Below are 23,120 nucleotides of genomic sequence, written 5' to 3' on the forward strand. Positions count from 1 at the left end.
AGCGAAAAACTTTTTTGATACCCAGTCGCAAAATCCAAAATCTCGCCAAACATGTGAAGAGGGCCCATGTGCCATATGTAAACAAGCCAAGTTTTCTCTTTTTTTGATCAATACAAGCGAAATCTGCTCTTACTAATAAGATTTATTGATAAAAGAATTTACTTTCAATCAAACAATATATTTGTACGAGTAGATTAAGCTGGTATTCATTGAAAACGTGAAATTGTGGCTTAATTACTTATGGCACATGGGCCCTTTTCACATGTTTAGCGAGAAATCAGCTACTGAAAGTGTCACTTGACAGTGTTTGTGTTTGCTGTTGATGTTTTCAAAATACACTCTATCTGATTTGCGTGCTACACGGGACAAAGAAAGGGTTGCTTATTTGAATACACACTACTGTGAATTCAATTCAAATTAATATTATTTGTATTTCAAACAGTTTCTGCCCGTTCATTGTGCACATTTTGTACGAGTAAATCGACAACACGTCTACACAAAGATGTAAAAAAAACGTGAATAATTTTGTTTCTGTTGCCACAAGCTAAAAAAGTTGTTGTGTTTGCAGACAAATTTAATAAGCGAAATAAATAGATGGAGTTGAGTTTTCAATGAATATCAAGAAAAACATATATTTATGTGTAACACAATTTTGTATGGCAACCCAGACAGCTGCCGAACTTTGACAAGCGGATCAGCTTGCTTTGTGTTTAGTATCCGAGTGTTCCAATCGGTTCGGTTCGCTTTTTAAGCCGATGTTGTGAGATTTTTGTTCAACTCGTTTTGTAACTCGGTAGCGTTGGCAATTTTTCATAACAATTGTAACTACAACGAAATGTCCCGATCAAAATCAATATTTCTTGATGCGGATTCCTCAATAATGGAGAATAATCTGAGATTCATACGTGTAAGATTATTCCATTATTTTTTTTTGGGTAAGCTGATCACATTTTTGTATTGAAGGATGAAGCCGAAGAGGAGTTTAACAGCATGTTCAAGCCCATTGTAGAGCAAGCGGAGAGTATTAGCAGCGGAAAGTCGAAAATTATTAAACCTACTCCCGGTGAGTAAATGAATAGACTAAGTAGGTAATTTTAGTTTAATTTCACCTATTGTTTTGACTGCGTGAGTTTCAACATTCTAGAGAATTTTAAAAAATCTTGAAATTGTTTTCAATGCAAGGTGATTTAACATCACGAAGCGTCTTCAATATACACTAAAGTCGCTTTTTACGCGGGGGATACATGCCGCGTAAAAAAACGCGTAAATTCCGGAATCCGCGTAAAAAAAACACGTAAATTCCGGAATCCGCGTAAAAAAAAAACCAGCGTTAATTCTGCATTTCGAGTGAAGGGAAACCGAAATCCGCGCAAAAAAAATACCGCGTAAATTCCGGAATCCGCGTAAAAAAATACCGCATAAATTCCGGAATCCGCGTGAAAAAAAAACCGCGTAAATTCTGGAATCCGCGTAAATTCCGGAATCCGCGTAAAAAAGCCGCGTAAAAAGCGACCTTAGTGTAATCTAATCAAATTTAGTTTTTTTTTTTTGTTATTTATACATTAGCTTAGACGGAAGTTGTTTATCAATCTCGATAATTTTGTGGGAGGGTTAGGAAGCTATTAAACATGTTCACACTAAAGCATGTTCCACATGACATCATTCCACTGCACAATTAAATATAAAAGAGCACAAATCAATGCGACCGCGAAGTTTAGATACTAATAGTTCGCTGTCGAACCTTAATTTTTTGTTTATTGGACACCGTCTTTGCAACCAACAATTATAGTATACAGGACAGCTGCGGGGCTACGGTTTTATTAATACTAACATTATCTTTCCCAAGCCAGGATTCGAACATACGACTATTGGCTTGTTAGACCAGTACGAGACTAGCTAGGCAAGAAGAGAGTTTGGCCCAAAGAATTTCTGGAAGGTAATAAAATCTATATCAGACTATAAAGTTCTTCGGAAATCTGTGCATGAGATAAATATTTTTTGAGATAAATGGTTATATTTTTGTTGTTCATAATCGGTCAACATAATGTCACACGAGATTTGAGACTAATCTCGTATAAAACGAATAAAACATAATACTTAAAACACGACCGCATATTTGATGTACACCACGATTGCTAGAAATAATCAATATAGAAGATATTGATAAACAGTTTTAACTCTTTCAATATTTCTATTTGAATGAAATCCAAATTGATACTTTGACATGCCGATTAAGAGGTGTTTTTACTTTGAACAAACAGATTGTTCACATGAAATTTATTACTTAGATAACTAAATATCGACGAAGAAATTTTTCAACAACCAATCCACTTTTAGGTTTTTGAACATTTAATTTAATAATTGTTTTCTCATGGGTCACTTTTACGCAAATACGTCTATCCTCAATGGTATTTTTTAAAACTCTTTTGTACTGTAACTAGATTGTTCTGTACTTTCGTGTTTGTGAGCGTGTGTTATACAGGGTATGCCTCACGATTCCTTTGCTGGTAGGTTCGTGCGACATTTTGTTCAGCCACTTTGAAATAACAATGTTTATTTCGGCATTTTTTAAATAGACTAAAAACACATACTTAGACATACGTAGCACTGGCGATTTTTTTTTTTGGTACTCTTTGCCCCACATCACCCGGTACCAACACCAGTTTGAACTGCTCGACGAAAATGAGCGGAATGAATATTAAAAAAAAATTATTAAATTATTTTATTCATCGCGGCTCTACTCGAGCCCATAAAAAATCCCTTAAGAAACTGTCAAAAAGTTGTTTACAAAATCAATGCTGCATTTTTCGAGTAGGAACGAGACAAATGCAGGACTGCGCAGGTACACAACCTCCATAAACTACTCAAACAGAGGTTTTTTTTACAGAGGTTGGTACTTTCGAGTAGTTCATTTTGTACCAACTTTTTTGGAAGATTTCTTCCTGAGTGTTACGTATGTCTTATGTATGTGCTATAACCATAAGCTAGAAATGCTAGGACTAGAGTTAATACTCAAGTTTCAACCGTAACAGTGGAAGCGAGTAAAGGCGCTATATCCTTGGTTTCGAAACCCGAACATAAGGAGGAAATACCCATGTTCCATCCCAGGAGATTGGTCAACGAAGGAGTGTACTTTCTTAGCTTTTCCACTCCCCCCCGAATTGGGTATATTACTTCTTACACACGGATCGGTTGGTACGGATTGTCCCCGATCTTAGATTATGTTGTACTATATTACGCTACACAGTAGACCTGGCCGTTAACAAGAAAAATGTATGGAAATCATTTTTAAAATGGTGGATATCATTTTCCAGGATTCTTCCAAGTACTGGCTGTGTTAGTGTAGACTAGACTAGACTAGACTAGATTTAATTTAATAATTGCTTTCTCACGTAAATGCAAACAGAAGCAATAGGAACCTTATTAGTATTCACAAAAAGTTATGATTCTCAAAGGCCTTCATGATAATAGTTTTAGAAAACTTTAAAAGAGTATTTCCCTCTAAACATCAAATCAATTTACGCTCAAAGAACCAACATGGTTTATAATACTAGGTAGGAAACCTCGTGTTGTCCGAATACACACACGGCGTTACAACCCCTTCCTAACGCAAATTGTCAGTACCTTTTTGAAACCGTCCAATGTGTCTTTTAGCATCTTCCACTCATTTACACGAAATGCTCAATCGCGCCGTCTTGAAATCCACCGTGTGCACACCTTCTAGTCGTCATGGCCTAAAATTTATGTTTGTTGGAGGGAAAAATAGAACAACATAACAGCTTCGCTAACAGAAGGCTTCACAGGAAAAATGCGCCGTGTGGAAGGCATAATGCGTCTACGCGGAGGGCAGTCCAGCGCGCAGCAGAAGACGGCAGGCAACCGCCTTCTTTGGTAAAAGGCGAAACTAGAGGGTTCTAGTTAGAAAGCGTCCCAACGGAAGGCTCGATCACGCCTTCTAATTTGTATGGAGAGGGTGTCATTACGCCGTGTTTGTATTTGGAGCTTTAGTGTTTTAGCATCAATGGTACCGTGAAGCGCCATAATGCGTGCGACTTTTTATCCCGTGCAATTCGTATTAAAAAATGTATACTGTATATTGAAAATCACCTTCTATGATTGAAACATCACATTAGATGTATCATTTGATACATCTTACATTTGAATTTTTTTTTCATATTTGATATGAAGTGCAAACCATTAATGTTAGTTCATTTTTATGGTAGGGTGTCAAGCTCTTATCTGCCTTTGATTTTCTACCATTATGCTACTGCTGTTATCAAGGTCGTTGTAGTATCATCGATTTTAGCGCTTAAACGGTCTTCTTTATATTTCTTTATTGTCCCAACAGAGTCAGGTTAACTCGCTCCAACAGTCGTGAAATGATGTTGGTTGGCTATCTGCAAGATGTTCTTCGATTATTCATCAATAGCATTGTGCAAAAACATTCTTCTGATTACGGAATGATACGTAATGCAAAAAATAAGACTATGTCCAATTTATAGCCAATGTATAGCCCAGGGGCGACTCGTGGCTTTTGAATCTGCCTGTTCAACTACAAATTCTGAAAATCGCAATTTGGGGAAGTAATCACAATCATGTCCGCGTAATCACGCAAGTCATTCTAGTACAAAACAATAAAATATTGATATAAATTTGCGTCTGAAATATATTTTTTGCCTGGCGTCCCGCTGTGCAATGCACAGGTTGCACCTATGGACGAGTCGCCTCTGGTATAGCCAGTGCATCGTAAAGGTTACTTAACGTAACAACCGAAACCTACCCTTAGAAGCAGTTCGTTTTCATGTTGCGCTCTGCTGAAAGTACAAATTTTGAACGCATGGCTGATTAGAGACTTGGTATTTATTTCAAGCTAGTTTCTTAAAAGTATGTTTTTTTTTTAACGAAGGGGTCCTGAAGTCTCTTTTTACCTAAAAGTTTTTTTCCATTTCTTGTATGAATTATCGTTAGAAGTTTATTAGTTGGAGTGCATTAGCTTTTCACATAAATTTTTGATAAAAGGTATGCAAATTTACTTGGTTCAGTAAGGCTTACACACTATCAAAGTTTCACTGAATACGAGAGGGTGTTTCGAACATCTGGTCGAGTTGGCGCGGAATGCGTCAAGAGCATTGTTAGCTTTAGTTGTAAAGAAAAACTTTCTAGGCACGAGTTGTAGAAATTTTAAAATACGTCGTATGCCCTGAAAACAAATGCAGCAAAAAAGCAAAAAAAAAAAAATAATAGCAATAAATTTTGAATGAAAAAAGGAGTAAAATTGTATTTTATTTTGTCGTGAAATTTAAAGCTATCACAAAATTTATTGCTAAAATGTTGAGATCGGCATTTTTTCAGTTTCAGCATATTTCAATTTTATTTTCAATATTTAAAAATTGCGCTTCGGGGTGCGTTGGCCTCTGAGTATCATAGCGGTTCCAAAAATACCCATAATGTGTGATATTTTACAATCGAATGATAAATCAATAAGATCAACTGCGGTACGGAATTTCCCATTTGTACACAGTCAAATTTTTACGTGGCTTTTCACGTGGATTTCCACGAGGTTTTTTTACGCAAATTTTCGAATTACCGCGTTTTTTCACGCGGATTTTTTTAATTAACGCGGTTTCCACGCATTACCACACTAATTAAAAAAAAACGCAATTTTTTGAATTAACTTGGGTTGAAAACCATAAACGTCTAAGAGCTTGTTGAGTAAAACCCTACGCCTTCTGAAAAATCCGGAATGACCGTCAGAGAACCATTTCAAATCCGGGTCGTAGAGTGTCGGGTTTTTCTAAAACCTATCTTTTTTTTACGGAGATTTTCGAATTAACGCATTTTATTACGCAGGTTTTCTATTAAACACGGTTTTTACGCTATTTTTTACAAGATACCTATGTATACCCGTGTAGAAAACATGACTGTCTTAGATATTGAGTGCAGATGTGCTGTTGGTTGCCTAAAAATTATCACACCCAGGTTTTGTTACGGGGGACGGATATGTAATACATGTTAAAAATAAAACATTGTTTAAAATTTACTGAGCAAAACTGCAAAAATTCGCTTAAAAAACGCAATAATTTAAAAATCCGCGTAAAAAAATCCTCAAATGTTGGATTTAGTAAAAAGGAATAGTTTTGAAAATTGTGTTCTTATTTGGTCATTCCGGATTCTCTGGAAGGCCATACAGTAGCCACCATGGACTTAATGCTAGTCAGTGGACCACCCGGAAGCTTTAGAACCAGTTTTATTTTTACTGAGTCTTTTACTCAATGAACATTATTAGACGTTTTCCGTTCCGAGCTGCGTTCATTGAAAAATTCTCGTAAAAAATACCGCGATAACTCGAAAATTCGCGCAGAAAATCAGTGTATTTTGAACAATAACATGCATAGAGTTTGTCAAGGTGTAATGCTTGAGCATGAACTGCTAACTATTGTTTCATCACCGTGAGCATGCGAAAAGCGTTTGTGTGTCTGCCGAGATATTTTCGTCATTAGCAATATTGAATGTTACATTGTCCCATGTTGAAAGAGCCATACACATGCGCAACATTCAAATGAACTATGCATTTTTTGATTTTGACAGTGTAGGTATCTTTCATCAGATTGTAGAAAAATGTTATTTCAATTTACGCGAGTATCTTGTGAATCTCTTAGATAGTAACAGAGTTAGAGTCGTACCTGGCCCCTTTTATGATGGTCGCATCAGCTTCCTTTTGTTCATAAGTTGTGATTCTTTGACAAAAATCTTCATACACCTAACGAATTAGTTTAGAAGTGATCAATTGGCTATATATGTCAACCTACTAATTACCCTTCTAGGGTAAATGTACCCTTAGTGGAGGTAGTACCAATAGTGGAGGTAGTGCGATATAGAGAGTTTTTTAGTTTATTTTGAGTAAGACTGGCAAAAAAAGTATAATGCAACATGTTTGTATGGGTTTTATGTAATGTTTAAGGGAAAAATTCCCTTTTTACAGTGAAACACTAAAGAGAAAAAACGTTTTTCCAAATCACTAGCTGAATACCGCTTGATTATTAGTGTTTTCTTAAGCTGCATTCGATTTTATTTAAGGGATATTTATTAAGTTAAAACAAAGTCTCATATAATTTTTAGTACTTATTGTGTGGAAAACTCATCAATTTAAAGATTCATTGGCACTTAAATCGTTTTTGTTTGATTTAACCCCGTTTTTTTCAACTTCGCCATTATTGGTACACAGAAACACCGTTGCTCCCATAGTGGAGGCATTCGAATGTTTACAAGTGTCAAACGAAAACAAATCGTTTACAGTTCAGATTTTTGAATATTCAGCGCATATACAGTGTTTGCGCAGCGAACAGGTTTTGAGCTATATCGTTACATCATCGCTGCAGGACAATGCCCTTCCTATTCACTACTTCTAAGCTACGAATAAAAACAACATTTCAAAGGACATTTCATTGACACTTGCACTGGAACAAAGGCCATTCAGCAGTCTATTCCACCAAGTTCATTCAACCGCATGGAAGAAGGTGAAAACAGAGCCGAGAACTTTCTGCGACACTATTAAACCGATATAAATACGGCACATTTGCGCAAGTTAGTTTTCATTCTGTTTTCAACCGTTTTCGAGTGTACATCCCTAATAAACCAGTAGCTCAAGAAACAGGCAAGGAACTTTCCACCTTCAATTCAGTAGAGGTCAATCCTGAATTGAATTAGGAAAAAGAAGGACAAGATGTAATTATTGAAGATTCGGTTATAATTCCAACTTCAATAATCAAAGCTGCTATAGATTGCATTGGTAGGGAGCGCATTAACAGCTTTAGTAGCGGTTCTGTCTTATCTGCAGAAGGAGAAAGCGTCCGGCAGCTATATGAGATGTTATTGATGCCTATTGATTCGCAGTTATTGAGCAGTACGACTCCAGAGATGACTGTGTCAAGTGACTACATATCTGAGGATAATCCAACATTTATTGAGGAGGTAGGTGACGATAGTTTCATATCAGATGACAGTATTCCACTCAGTGTCATGAAAGAGAAGACTGGACACAACATTCCGAGCCGTAAAATAAGCATAACCGAATTGCTTCAAACTCCGCCAATTCCTCGTCGGAGCAATATTCACAGGAGTTATAAAAGAAAATTCCACCCGGTACTGACGGCCTCAGAGCGGCTTGAAGAAATCCGACGACTTGAACAAGAAAAAGAAAATGATGCAGCCAGGAAAAAAAGCCAGAGTAGAGGAAAGAGAGCTTGCTAAAATAAAAAAAGAACAACTAAAGAAAGAGATAACAAAAATTCGTGAGCGAAATCAAGAGGAAGCTGAGCGACGTAAGAATAAAAGAGAAGAACTTCGAAAAAAGAAACAGAAAAAAGCTGTACTACGAAAAAAGGAGAGAGAGAGGAGAAAAAACGTAAGAAGCTAATGGAAAATAATCGAGAAAAAAAGCAAAAGATCGAGTTACTCGAGGCACTGAAGCTAAAACGTCAGATATAATTCTCGTCTGATGAATTTTTTCAGGTTATTTTTTTTTTGTTATATCATTTTAACTGACTTTTAATATAAGCTATCTTTTGAATACATTGACTTTGTATGCAATGCATTTGAAATGCTCCATGGTTACTGGTTAATAAATCCCTTATTTTCATTAAATGTTGTTATTTTCAATTGCATAGAAAATGAGCGAAAATGAAAATTAATTCAGTCAACTCGATTTTCTAGTTTGAATTATATCTAAACTCAACCTATAATAATATTACCAAAATTTCACAGATTCTTCTAAGTTTCATTCACAATTCTATATAAAATGTTCAGCAGAGTTATTAACAGTGGACTGTAGATTATATAGAAAATCACGGACTTATGTCCCATTTTTTTGTAATAAAATATTCACATTGATTTCCATATTTATTTTAAACTCATCGTTTTTTGTTTTCTATACTTGTGACTGTTCAACAAACTTCAAAATGTACAATCTTCATCCATTTCATTTATAGAAATTTCAAGGTTTTTAAAACTACCTCCACTATAGGTACATGGTACCACCATTATAGGAACAGTACCTCCACTAAAGGTACAAAAGCTATGATAACAATTGTTGATTTTTTTCAAATTCATTAGTTTTAAAAATGCACAACGAGTTATTTATCAGCAAAACAACTAAATTGTCTATCAAATCATATGTTCATACATCCAAAGTTAACTAAGGCTCAATTGGATTCGTTAAAATTTGTCAGAAGTAGCTACTATTTGCGCCACTATTGGTACATTTACCCTAATCTAGTATTGTTCCGCTCGGCTTTGATCAATTGAAATGAGCAACTGGTATACTGCCGCTCATGGCAAGTCCGTCCCAATTGCATTTTTATCAATTTTGATTTTATGAGTGGAATCATCACCTTCTTATATCTACTTTCGATAGAACACATACTTTTGAACACTTTGTTCTGAGAAACTATGAAAAAAATAGCAAGTCAGTTTGGCCCATAGCAAAAATGATCGCAAGTCGGTCCCATAGAAAAAATCATTGCTAGTCAGTCCCACAGCCAAAAACAATTATGAAACATATGATATTTACCACAATTTATGGTCTTCAAAAGTGATGAAACTCAGTGACATCTCAAAGTTTATTAAACTTTTGATAACATTAGTTTTTATATAACAACGAAAGGGGGTCAATCGGGGGAGTACCCTGGTACCCAACAAATTGAAATTCGTGTAACTTTGACAATTTTCATTCCATTCCAATAATTTAGTACCAAAAGATTCAGTACCTTTTCTACTTTTAAATTCGTGCCAGCGGTGTCCCAAAAGAATTTCTTTGTTGCTGGAGATCTGGTTTTCCGGGAATATGTTCCGGAACTGAGGAATTTTATGAATATTCGAACAGAACCTTACAGTTATTAGTTGAAAGTTCTTAAAATTACTTCCACAGGTCATTTTTATGGTTTTGGGTGTTATGGTGATATGCTTTCAAATGGTTCTTCCGAAACAGATTCGGCCGGGGCCTCTAGTGGCCATAGAAACGTTGAAATAGTACAACGTCGCATACCATCCTATATGGGTATTTTCAAAACCGAATACCATCAGACGCCATTCTGAAATTCAGGATGTTGCCTCTTGGTTCCCGGAAAACATAGAAAATTGTCCGAAAGCCACCTCATAAGAGTGTTTTTGGAATCGGGACGGTGTCTAGAGACCTATAAACGACCATAGAGACCCTTTCTCAATTCCAAAATGGCGACTTCCGGTGTCTGGAAGAAAACTAAAATTGCCCGAATACCGTCGAATATGGGTACAGTCAGGTTTCTTTTTACGCGAGGGATACGTACCTCGTAAAAAAACCGCGGTAATTCGAAAATCCGCGTAAAAAACTTCGTAAACAATATCCGCGTATAAAAAAAACCGCGTAAAAAAACCTGACTATATTTCTGGCATCGCGATGATGCTCAGAGACCGAAAATCACCTCCAGATGCCATTTTGAAATTTGACATCCGAGAAATTTAAAATGATGACTTCCGAGCACATAACGGTTAAAGCATTTTCTCTTGCTGATTTCCAGAGCTTATTTTTTGTAGATGTTAGCATTTAGATTATGCATAAATATTTTTATAAGAAAGTTATCTTCATTTGCACCACTACCGAATTCCAAATTCCCACATCAGTTGTCTTCTTCCAATATTGACTTTTATGAAAATGTATGATACAGTGAAAATACACTGTATTTACTGCTCTGACAGAAGATATCAGTGAGGACATTTTCACAATCATGATTACAAGTAATGAGTGAGGAAACTGGTTTTGAAATTTAAAAGTTTGTTGAAAGTTATATTCCTCGTTTTTATTTTAAATAAACAACGCATTTTGTGCTGCTAAATTGGTTTCTTGGCGAAGTATTTATCAATTAGTAAGATTTTTGCTCTGGTGGATTATACCAGAAAAGTTTTTTCTCGACACTTATCACCGGTTGAATAACCTTCAACGTAGCCTCTTTCCGATCTGGGTCAACTCCATTTGGAGCTTTCTGATAGGTCAGATTTTTCTCTAGTGAAAAACCTTCCGCATTTATCTCCTTCATTTGTTTCTTTGTAAACAAAAAACATCGTTTCATTGCGCCGTCGTCGGAAACTGTATCGCCATACTGAATGTGTGCTCTAACTGCATCAGGCTCGGACAAATCCCGTTCATGCTTGCCACGCTTCGAGACTACTGCTCCATCAGGATTAACTGCAGAGGCTCGGTAGATAAGATTTCTGTGAACAAAATATCCAGAATACATATTGTTCAGGATACAAGATTATTAAGCAAAACGATTCCTTACCCACAACCATCTCCATACCCCAGTGTATTTAAGAAAAACTTCCGGCACACCGAAACAAGCTCACCACCAGACGACTTAAGGCTGAATAAATAGCTATGCTGCTTCATTGCTTCTTGACCAGAGTAGGTGTTCCGTTTGCGCCTACGTACAGGAACTTGCTGTACTCTTTCCCGAATAAACGATGTATGCTCATCCATGCTTACGTTTCAAAAAAATGTATTCTCGTCAGATCTCTCATCCTTAGAAAGCCTCGTGAAGCACTTCCTTTTACAGTTACAATCAACTAGTTTCACTGCGTGACTTACACGCCGTTTCTTGGCAGCCTGAGCCGCTAGCTGTTCTTTCTTAGTCCTCTTCCTCGTCATCATTTCATCTTCCGAATCCGTAATGTCCTCTATGCGGAGCGGTCCACGAGCATCCAACCTGGGCTCTCTGTTCAATTTAAATATTATTATAGTATTTGTACCATTCAACTAGTACATACCTTTGAGTTACAGAGGCTGGCGTGGGTTGTACGATTCTAGAAGTGATTTCTTCATCGGAACTTTCATCAGAACTGGCATAAAACTTGATTAACTCCAGTCCGGACATTTTCAACCGTTCGCTCAATTGACAAATCGTTATGCTGATAGTTTATTTTTCATCACCGGTCATAGGTGGCTATGTGACTGACTTGCTATCATTTTGGCTAGGTATCGTAAAAGTAATGGCATACGAGTCCCAGCTAATGTTTTTCAACATAATTTAATCAAATTTTGCTGTTTATGCATGTTTTATGACGCAAAAGTGTTTATCTGCCATTGCAGCATCAAATTCTGTTGATGGTTTTGATTAAAAAAACATACAGGAGCGAAATTTCTCCAAAAGCGTTATGATCTTTAATAGCTATTTTCTCATTTGCACAAAAACGCAAATGGGACGGACTTGCCATGAGCGGCAGTATATAGCTTAGCTGAACGGTACTTATTAAATGTAGTTTTATAGAAAACAACAAATGCCCATGTAATGGAATTTATAAATGAGGAAAAGCATTGTTTTGAGAGACTGAAGAATTATCAGCTTTCTCCATACCGGATACACCAGTCTGCATCCTACATAATTTGAATCACTGATAGCAACCACAGATTAGTTTTGCATGATATTGCGAAATCTTGCTTAGATACTGGTTTGGATGGGTAAAAATTTCCTCAACCATAAATTCAATTTAGTAGGAATGTAATTACGATTTTTTAATTATAGTAGATATAGCTATATTTTTCAGGTTACCGGGTTCTAAGAAAGACATTCGTTATTGTAACGTAAATTGAGGCTTTTTTAATTTTTCAACGTTTAGATGATTGTCTAGTCCGCTGTTTCTTTATCGCAACTGTTCGTACCTTTTGAGACGTAGAATAAAATTAAAGGCACACTAAGTGCACTGTTTATACTTGAATTTTGTCCAACGTACTGGCGATAACTGCCTTTCAAAAACACGTTTCGTTGTCGAAGCTAAACCTTTCAACTGCAAACAGTTAAAAAATCTTCACTGCAATAAAAAAAACTTTTGAACTTTTATAGTTCCTGCTGAAGCCACAAAAAAGACTGTCGTACAATACACCCACCTTCAAAAGAAACAGCATCAAACCAAATTACCTAAATCCGGTTTACGGTTTGCTGAGCTACAACAAATCATACCGGTTGCCTGTTTTCACTTTTGTTGTGTTGTTGACTCATCCAGTTCAATGGATCAACGGTTCGCACAATATGTGTAGGAATGCTGAGACTAGTTCTAAATAAACGAGATTTATTCGAAGTGAATCCGATTGTATGAAAACGTTGCCGGACTAATTAAAATTAATAATCGTACAGGCTAGTCCCAATCAGTGATCGAAGACTACGTTTCTATTTTGGTATATCACTCAAGCGCGGGTCGCGGTGGTGCTGTTGACCGGTTGCGTAACACTGATGTTTAAAGGCAGTAAATAGTTAAACTATCTGCAAGTCCGACTGTCTATAATTTTATCTAGTTCTTCCTCCCTTCGCACAACAATTTCACTTTGATGGGGGACCTCGTGGTCAATCCGACCGTACGCGACAAACTCCAGCGAAGTACTGAGCGATTATCTTTACGGTATAGGGGAACCGGTAACCGGTATTTTGTTTCATGGGTGACGAACCGAATGCGAACGATGACGTAATTCAGTACGTTGCTGTCTGTGCGTATGTTTTGTATGTATGTAGTTCGAAACTAAACTCATACGGTGTTGATAAAAATCCACGCGGTGAATGATGCAGCAAAAAAAGCAATGTTGTTTATTCACTATCGGTATGCATGTGAACATGAATACGAACGTTCTGAGGGTTGCTCACTAGTATCATTTTTGATATTGTGGTCATAACAATAGATCATTATGTTTGATTGATTAAGAAGCTAAAAATGAGTATTCGCTACTCACAATCTATTATATAGTCTGTATCAGAAAAACATAAAAATTAACAAAAAAAACATGCATTGAAACAAAATGTTCCTTATTCTCTAATTATTGTAAACTGTGTATTCAACGCAAACCTTAAAAAATAATAACGAATGATAATTTTAATGACACATACTTGGATTTAAAAAGAAGGTTGTATTTTGTAACGATTATGATCGGTGTACGACTAATGGACATATTAACTGAGCGTAGAAAGAGATTTAACAGGTGAAGACAAGATCAAACAGGATCGAGTTACTTTTTCATCATACAAGTGACTCCAGCGAATTTTTCGGGCTAGCGAGGGTTTAGAATAGTACTGGGGTTAGTTGACATGAAAATTCAATACAGATCGGATTCGATTATCCGGAATATCAAAAAAAAAAAAAAATCCATTCCGGATAATCGAATCACAGAAAAATTATTCAAATTTACGATTAACGACCAATATAATATTTGCTTTTGTTATTTTAAAATCTTGAGCAGCAAAAAAAATTGGACATTGATTATTTATATTGAATTCGAACATGTCCCATACATGCCGGAGGAGTGACATAAATGGTAACAAATATGCCAGAAAGGGTGGTAAAGGTGAAATTTTGGAATTAAAATTAAAAACAAACACCAAAAAAATGTAATTTTGGGTAATCAAGTCTTGAATTCTGGATAACCGAATCCCGGGTAATTGAGTCTCCAGATAATCGAGTCCGACCTGTACTGCAAAGAGATGTGACCCATGTCGTGCATAATTGCTGCTTTTTTGTGTTGTAGACTTTTGTTTTATGGACTTTTAAACATAAGCATTCAGATAATGGAATATTTTTTAATGATAAATTCCTTGGTTCCCGTGGTTCTGTGGTTAGCGATGTCAGTCGGCAAGCTCTCCCACACGCGGTTGTGATGTCCGGTTCGATTCCCGATCAGATCGAGGATTTTTTCGAGCTGGAAATTTTCTCGATTCAGCACTGGGGCACGGTGTATTGTTGTACTTATCCTACAATATGCAAAATGCGCCAAAAACAGTATCGATAACGAATTCTTGATCGAGACCCAGCTATTAGCCCTCCAGGCTAGCGTGCGATATTGTTCTTGGTCACCGAAGGGTGAAACATTTTAATTTTGGAACAATCTCTAAACTTTTCATTTATTACTGAATTTGATATAAAATATAAATATAGATGTTTTTCTAACAAATCCGGACTACTTCGTGATTAGGGCGAAACTAGATAGGAAAACAAGTAAGGATTCGCCCTTATCACGAAGTAGTCCGGAAATGTACAATGCGAAAAAATGTATTTGTGAGAAATGAACAAATTTAAAAAAAAATCTTCTTCATAAAAGGTTAGCCAAACATTGATGGTTATCCGACCATGGAGAAATGAGCAACAAAGAACTTGAAATTTTCAACAGAACTGATTTTTTTTATCTGAATCAAAATGGTTTGTTGGGTTTATATGATGTCTTCAGCAAATTTGTCGATGGTATTTCTGTCGTTCCAAAAAAAATGAACACTGCAAGAAAAAAAATCTTGGAAGAAAGTTTTTTTTTTCACCTCACTGGAAGGAATTTAAAAAAAATAATTATAAATTGAATATCTCAAAAAAATTTTTTTTTTAGACATCTCAATTTTTTTACAAAAATTACAATATCGATGCTTGTTCGAACTTGGAGAGATAAGAAATGAATTGTGATATTCTGAAGAAAACATTTTTTTTAATTCATCAACAGTGTATATTTTTTCGGGAGGACAAAATTACCGTTAAATTGCTAAAAAATATCGTCAAATAATCTCAATCTCAAAGTTTACATATGTCTTTTTGTACGTCTGCACAAAACCCGGGACATCAAGTTTTGGGGCTATCTCATGCGACGAGTGTCTATCAATGATAAAGATATTAAAAAAATGAGATTTAAGATAATTACCTTTTTTTCTTTTATTTTTCCTATTAAATAAAAAGTTTTCGCGTTGTTTTTTTTTTGGAAAAACCAAACTACTTTAGTTGGTCTTTTGATCAAAAATCGGTTGATGTGAACTTGAACAAATTTACAGGGTGTCCAATAAGTTCGAAGACAACTTTTCATCGTTGTATAGATGTTTCGCCAGTTCCTCAGGAGTCTCCTCACCCGCAACTCTCTTCCGATCTGGAGCCGTCGTGCACGCTGCGTCTCTCTATTTCTGGTGCCGGCAGGGTTGCTGAAGAGGAGTGATTTCACAGGGCTGTCGTCCGGCATCCTTACGACGTGATCCACCGAAACCTACTGACTTTCGCAAGGTGTACAATGGGGTTCTCTCCAAGCAGCGCGTGCAGCTTATGACTCATGCGCCGTCGTCCGTCTGTACTCTGCCGTAGATAGTCCGCAGTACCTACCTTGAGCTTGAGCTTGAAGACCGCATCGTATATATTCCACAGCACCTTCCGTTCAAAAACTCCAAGAGCGTTAAGGTCCTCCGCGAGAAACATTGTTACACAGACAAACAGACGTGCCACTTTGAAGAAAAATCCTCAAAAATCTTCGTCCGTATTCAAAACGTTACACTCATGCGCCACCATGTGAGCTTATTGTCTACTAACTTATTTTCGTAAAAGGGTTTTTGTCTTTGCTAATGGGTGTGCACGCTTGCCTATATCAACACCAACGGCATTACTGACGGTTTTTGTCTTTGATAATGAATGTGTACGCTTGCTTATAGCGACACTAGCGGCATTATTGCCCACTAAGCAAAATTTAAAAAATAATCGTTATTTTTCTGGTCGATGAAATCGTCATCGAGTGGCACGTCTGCTTGTCTGTGGTTGTTATCTCAATTCCGTAGAGGACTTCCTGTCTTATCGAGGTTTTGTACAGTGTCAACTTCGTGCCTCGTCGCACTCGACTCGATCGAAGTGTTTTCCGAAGTGAAAAGTAGGCACAATTTCCACCCTGAATCTCTGAGTCTCTGAATTTCTTCGTTGGTGTTATTGTCGGCGGTCACCAGTGACTAAATACACGAACTCCTCGACCACCTCAAGCTCGTCGCCGTCTACAGGGACTTGAGTTGGGTGGGAGACTGATATTGTTCTCCTTGAAGCCTCTCACTCGCATGTATTTCGTTTTCGACGCATTTAGTCTCACACATAGGCACGATGTCAACTTGCTGTCATTTATTGTTGGTTAACAGCGCACAATGAAGGACCGGCGAGATCCGGCCGCCGCGATCGGCGAAAAAAGAACCGCTCAATCAGAAAGACCGGTGCTGACCTTAATGTGGTCACCGTGACTGCCCACATCATCATGACGAAAGAGCTGGAAAACAAGCCGTACAAAAGACGCAAGGTACTTTGTCTTGCAACAGCCGCACAATATCCAAATATAACTACTACCATCTAGCGGAAAACATCTGAAGAGGGTTTTTAGATTTTTTAATGTTCAAACACAAAGTAAAAAAAATCAGCCAGATATTGTAATTGGCTCTCGGAATATCGCTTCTCAAAAAATACAGGGTCGAAAGCGACCCCAAAGTAGGTCTACGGTTAAAAAAATTTGGATAAGGGTCGGGTTCGGATATGATGAAAAAGAAACGTTCAGGTTTGACCAAAACAAAAAATTGGGTTCGAGTCGGGTGCGAGTTTAAAAAATAGCAAACCCGACCATCTTTAATAAGCATAACAATAAAGTTTCGTTTGCAAAAGCATGAAAATCACTAACATTATTATACTGATCGAGGTTCAAAGTTCAAATTTGTATAAAAATTAAAACACAAAAGTAAGATTTCACTATATTACTATAATTTTTCGGGTTCAGATAGGGTACGGGTTTAAGAAATATCAATCCTGACCATCTCTAGAGGCCTGGTTACGGCCCTAGGGATCCCATGTTCCATCTGCGTGGATAAATTTAAGGATTTTGTAAAAAAAAAAAACAATGCAGACGGTTTCTACAAAAAAAAAAAAATGAAATATCAGTATAATTACAGATAAATCTGTAAATGTAGCAAACCTGCACGTCACCATTGCGATCGCGCAAGGTAGAAAAACCAAAAGCAAAGCAAAGCCTTGGTGCTACATTCCGTATCGGAATTCGACCTTCTGTTTTACTATACACAGACTTCGCAGCCGACTGTTAAGTGTACAGGACAATTGCGGGGCTAGCGCTACGATCCTACTAACACTAACAGTCTCTCCCGAGCCGGGACTCGAACATACGACGACTGGCTTGTTAGGTCAGCATCGTACCTCGAGACCAGCTGGAAGATAAGGTAGAAAAACCATTGTGATTTATTTTTCCGCCCATTGACATCACGTTGAGCAATTAAGGCTCACAGAGGGAAGTTACTCTGTAGGTGCACAACAAGAGTAAACCTAACGCATTATATAAACGCTTGTGGCCATGGAAAGTATCGTCTTTAATTCTATATGCCTATTTACCGTTTATACATGCATGATATAAAAACATTTACCAGCTTATCATAAACAAATTGCTCTTGCAACTTACTTGTTTTATTTCTATTCAAATATTTTTCTTAGTTGAAAACGTTTTAAGTTCAAATTTCAAAAGAATAAATATATTTATTATGTGCAACAAGTTTTGGCAGTATTTCTCCAAAATTCCTCGGTTGTTGCAGTGAAGCACGCTCTTCAATAAATTTCAAATTGTATGGGGTTTCTTGACTTTTTAATTGAAACAAAACTTTCTATGTTTTAATTTGACTAGAACTTTGATTTGGTAGAAATCGAAACTAAAAGATATGAAATTATCAAAGAACAGCTGTATAATACGGCAATAACTACCAATGTGAGAATCCTAACGACCTGTGTTGATAAGCGCGACAGTAAAAATAAGATAACAGTATCGACCCCCTTGTGTAGTGATAACAACACGAACGTGGCTATATTAATTGAGTGGCCTATGCACATAAATGATAGTGCACTTTTTAGAATTACTTAATAGTACTGTAATTAATTCATAATTAATTGCTCTTCTAGGTTTTTGCCTGAAGGCATTCAGGAAAGATTCACAGGAGAAATTTTTCATTAACATCTGTCAAACCGATGGTATCCCGGCACCGGAAGATATCACGGAAGAGCAGCTGCTAAACATTTTGAACGATGGAGCTCCAAGCACGTTCAGGATACCCATGAGCATTACCCAACCTCGGTTCATAAGTGACCGATCTGGCAATCAGTGTCAGGTGTGTGACATCGCCGTCAATTGCAAGTTTTTCAAAAGAATCGAAACAGCTGGCTTGATGCGAGACTTCATGATCACGATTGTATTCGAGGGGCTCAGTTCGAAATACAATACCACGCTGGACGACACGAACTTTCGCGTACTTAAAAACATACAGTGCATCGATAAACTAATTCCGCACAACATCCAGAATCGTGATGTGAAATCTGTCTACGAGAGCTATCAAAATCCAACGGAAGATGATCTACGCAAAATAGAAGAGCTCAGCAATCCTCAGCCATCGCGCTCCATCGATAGTCAAACTACGACGAAAAGGCTGATCGAGGAAATTGATCCTGGTACGATGAAAACGATTAAAGATGAGAGAAACAAAATGTCTGGTAAAGACGAATATACTCCGGATCCAACAAAAGTGGCAATCTCGCAGGCCTCTTGTAAAAGGCCAGATTGTCGAATGTTCAAAGAACCTGCGATTGGCAAAGCTAGAGTGCTAATGGGCGAGTTTTATTTGCCGGAATGTGTAAGTATTTTCAAAGTTTTCGCTACATTCTGCTAATTTGTCTGTCCGATAGACTTCATCCAACGAAATAACACTGGATATCGGTGAAGATCGTATCTTGCTGGAGGCTAGGAAAAGAGGTTATTTGCTGGATGCGTTCGTTGATTATTCGATCGATTCTAACAAAGTCAAAGCGAATTTCAATACGGAAACTAGAGTAAGATGTTTAATTTTCTTGATTGTTGTTTCATTACGATGGTTAAATGATTTCGCTTGCAGATGCTGAATATGGTAATGCCAATTATGGCAAATTGATTTTTCAGTCATTTAATGTATTACCTGGCCATGATCTGTATTTTTCGGTTAGTTTTCAATTTCTTTCAGTGTAAAATAGCGGCAATAATACGACCAAGCACAGATTTTAAATGTTGCAATATATTATCGTTCTAAGTGGATATAAGGTATAGTACGTCCAAGGCAACTTGCTCCTAGTAGGAATTACATACGCTAGAGTTACTTTACTTCAGACCAAACTAGATACACGCAGAGCTTTTAAGAATCCGCCGAAATTGGAATTCATAGATTATAAATACATTGCTTAATTTTTGCCGTTTCACAATCACTGTTACTGTTGATGTCCGACATTACCATCTTCCGCCAAACCGTTCTCCTGCCTAACATCTTCTTCGTCATCATCATCGCTATCGTCGTCAACTTTACAGCCCAGACTCTTTAGCTGCTCTCGGTACATTCTCATCTTGTTCTCTTGATCCGTCATCAGCTCCATCAGATCCTCTTGATCCCTTCGTAAATTTTCCAAATCAGTTTTATTTTCCTTGGCGGATAGCTCTGCATCGATGGCTCGTTGTTTTAAAATCTCTAGTTCATTTCGTAATCGTTGATTTTCTGTCTCGCAGTAGCCAACCTTCGATTGGTATTCCTGATTTTGAAGCGTCACTGCCGCTAGCTGCGCTTCTAACTCTTCCATCTGTCGATGATCCGTACTTTCCCCTTGTGTGGCTAATAAGTGAAATGGCGATTGATGCTGTTGGGTTTTATGTAAGTCGGAAGCAGCTTGAAGTTGGGCTTTCAAGAGAATATTCTGGTCCGATAGATGGGAGTTTGTGTTTTGCGCTTGTTCAAATTGTGCCTGAAATAGTAAAATTTAGAGTCAAAGTTGAATATATCATTAGACTACGAAAAACCTTTAGTTGTGTCTGTTCAAATTCCATCTGTTTAAGCTTTTCTTGCAGCTGTTGTAAGCGGCTGTCCTGATCGCGAATTATGTCCTTGTATTGACCAACAAGTCCGGATGCTTCTTGGCTTAGTGTAAGCTCTGTGATGTTTTCAGCTCCATTTCCATAACCATTAACAGTTTTTGTTATAATAGCTGAAAAATTGTAAGAATCTCTTATTAAACAATTTTATTCTATCTGCGAACAGCAAGTAAGTACTATTTCATATTAAGAGTAGTTTCATACTTACACTCTAACGCCTTGAACAGCTTACAAAATTCGTAATCTAGAAGCAAATCGGAACTGGTACGTGTTCTGATCTGTGGATGTTTCGCTGAACGGCTGTAGTTCTCATGCTTGGACACTTCGCCCAACTTGGCTCCGAACGTTTCTAGACCGATACGTTTAATTAGCAGCTGGCAAAGATCTTCTCGCTTGCTACCAGAAACAGAACTGTCGTTAAACTGTACGCAGATTCCCATTAGAAACGCACACAAACCCTGGATAAGATACTCGTTGTCGTCGTGTTCGTTGGCAGAAATCTGAGCGATCAGGTATGCTACACTACCTGAGAGCGAGAGGAATGTTTTAACAGCCATCTGGCAGTGACTCAACCAAACCGCCAGCAGCATTAATAGAGCTACTTTACTCTGGAATTTACTACTAGCTTGCTGCAACAGCTGAGTGCACTGTTGCAGTAATGGTACCGGTGTGCTATCACCGGGTGTGGCCAACAAAACACGTAGTAGTTGCTCTTTCTGTGTTGGATTTTCGAGAAGTGCATGTGACAGGGTTACTGCCGAGAACCAGTTCGACAGTGGGTCGGTACTAAATAGACCGCCTAATAAAAGTTGCCCGGAGGTCAAGGAAGATACTTGTGCGGTCGTTGGTAACAATGTTTGAATAAGGGCATTCTGGCCTTGTTCATTTTTATATAAAAAGCTTTGGAAACAGTAGAGAACAGCGCATCTCAACGACAGCGGCTGTTTCTCATTGACCATCGACATGAGTAGAACAATCAATGCTGGTCTTGGAGGGTTACTGGGAGCCAATACTGAGTTAAAATATTCTTGATTGTTGATATCTCCGCGAATCACTTCGGCAACAGTGCTGATAGTTTCAGTTAGAATGTCAGGAGATATTCCGCTGCCCATCAGAATATTACAAAGTCCTTCCAATAACCCTGAGCTTCGCATGGCCTTTTGGCAGGAAGATATGACGTGCTGTGGGTTGATTGGACTTACCAATGACCTGACAATCTGTAACATGCATAGCAGATTGGACACTTTCTGTGGTGTCATTCCAACTTCCTCTTGTTCCGGTGGAATGACAAACATGGGCGCTAGACGTTGTATATAGGAACCTTCCTTGAAAAACTGCTGATTACTTGGATTATTTTTCAGCAAGTTAAGCATCAGAATCAAACAGTCTTCAACCACAATTCCTCCATCGGTGCAACCCTCCTCTTTTATGACATCAAACAAACGATCAAACGCATTTTCGAACGCCACTATCTTTTGAATGTTGGCATTTCCTTTTGTTAGCTGAATCAATAATAGAAGAGCATCGTTTCGGATTACTTCTCGACTATCGATCAAAAGATCCATCAGCTTCGACACACCCATAGGGCTGACTAGAACGATCTCCTGAATCTCCTTTGGTCGGTTCGCCAGTAGGCTTGTCAGCAATTTGATAGACGACCAGCGCACTCGAAAGTCGTACTCTTCCAAACAGTTCAGCACCAAACCAACGTTATCACTTGTCTTGATGAACATCTCGGTAAACTGCTCTCCGATATTAACGGTGATAGCAGGGTTATCCGCTTCTTCATCGAACTGCTCAGGGGAGGTGATGTGACACAATGTGTCTAAGCAATAACCAATGATTTCCGCATCCGCACGGTCCATTTCCATCACCTGCAGTAGAGCGGGCATTCCCTGTGCTCCGACTTCAACTCGATATTTTTTCGACAGCGCCTTTAACGCACGACACGCATCGCGGCGATCCTCAAGGAGTGTCGAGGAGGTTACTCGCTCCACCAGTCTCTCGACCTGCAAAATATGTCTTTTAGATGTATCACTAACTTAGGAATGTAATTTACTGACCGTTTCCGCTCCACTGGGTAGAGTGCCGGGCTCCTGTGAGCCCAGCACTGTTTGCAGACCACTTTTTAGAAAGTTCATTAACCGAAAATTAATATTTGTATCCGGAGATCAGCCTAATTTTCTCGAAAATTGCTTTTTAGCCAGAGTCGTGTACTTTAATGAATATGCTACAGCGATAAGCAGCAAAACTTACACGTCAATATTTTTGGGAATGTTTTGACGTTTCTGCACAAATACTTGAACGCATGACTTTTGGATTGTACCCACTAGCATAGACACTGAAAATAATATGTCTGAATATTCGATGTACGCATTGCTTGATTCTCATAACAAATACGCATAATTAA

The 23,120-nt window shown here is 37.7% G+C and overlaps 3 protein-coding genes across 13 annotated transcripts in view; 1 reads left to right on the forward strand and 2 right to left on the reverse strand.

Moving 5' to 3' along the window:
* The window catches only part of LOC129732161 (multidrug resistance-associated protein 1), a 32,308-nt gene extending 18,894 nt beyond the window's left edge, over positions 1-13,414 (reverse strand). For 5 of the 11 annotated variants that reach the window (XM_055692724.1, XM_055692726.1, XM_055692728.1 and 2 more), the window contains exon 1: positions 12,914-13,412. The gene's annotated coding sequence lies outside the window, so the exon portion shown is untranslated. Of the gene's footprint in view, positions 1-12,913 lie in introns of all 11 variants that reach the window. The other 6 variants (XM_055692733.1, XM_055692734.1, XM_055692729.1 and 3 more) reach the window with 2 other exon arrangements.
* On the forward strand, positions 608-20,052 carry LOC129732166 (PIH1 domain-containing protein 1). The gene is made up of 5 exons (XM_055692740.1): positions 608-907; positions 964-1,063; positions 18,730-19,454; positions 19,507-19,650; positions 19,713-20,052. The coding sequence occupies exons 1-5, from the start codon at positions 836-838 to the stop codon at positions 19,746-19,748; spliced, it is 1,077 nt and encodes a 358-aa protein (XP_055548715.1). The 5' UTR covers positions 608-835; the 3' UTR covers positions 19,749-20,052.
* LOC129732163 (general vesicular transport factor p115) lies at positions 19,847-23,002 on the reverse strand. The gene is made up of 4 exons (XM_055692736.1): positions 22,774-23,002; positions 20,919-22,719; positions 20,639-20,823; positions 19,847-20,583 (listed from the first exon to the last, which is right to left on the reverse strand). Exons 1-4 carry the CDS (start codon positions 22,849-22,851, stop codon positions 20,059-20,061), a joined length of 2,589 nt encoding a protein of 862 aa, XP_055548711.1. The 5' UTR covers positions 22,852-23,002; the 3' UTR covers positions 19,847-20,058.
* Between the last annotated feature and the right edge of the window lie 118 nt (positions 23,003-23,120).

Source organism: Wyeomyia smithii, chromosome 3 (assembly GCF_029784165.1).
Source record: "Wyeomyia smithii strain HCP4-BCI-WySm-NY-G18 chromosome 3, ASM2978416v1, whole genome shotgun sequence".
Taxonomy (NCBI): Eukaryota; Metazoa; Arthropoda; class Insecta; order Diptera; family Culicidae; genus Wyeomyia; species Wyeomyia smithii.

Coding starts and splice junctions, on each gene's coding strand:
- LOC129732163 (XM_055692736.1), bottom strand. CDS start 22,851: ATGAACTTTCTAAAAAGTGGTCTGCAAACAGTGCTGGGCTCACAGGAG. Junction 20,824..20,918: donor GCTGTTCAAGGCGTTAGAGT/GTAAGTATGAAA, acceptor ACAATTTTTCAG/CTATTATAACAAAAACTGTT. Junction 20,584..20,638: donor TTGAACAGACACAACTAAAG/GTTTTTCGTAGT, acceptor TTACTATTTCAG/GCACAATTTGAACAAGCGCA.
- LOC129732166 (XM_055692740.1), top strand. CDS start 836: ATGTCCCGATCAAAATCAATATTTCTTGATGCGGATTCCTCAATAATG. Junction 1,064..18,729: donor AATTATTAAACCTACTCCCG/GTGAGTAAATGA, acceptor TTGCTCTTCTAG/GTTTTTGCCTGAAGGCATTC. Junction 19,651..19,712: donor ATTTCAATACGGAAACTAGA/GTAAGATGTTTA, acceptor TTTCGCTTGCAG/ATGCTGAATATGGTAATGCC.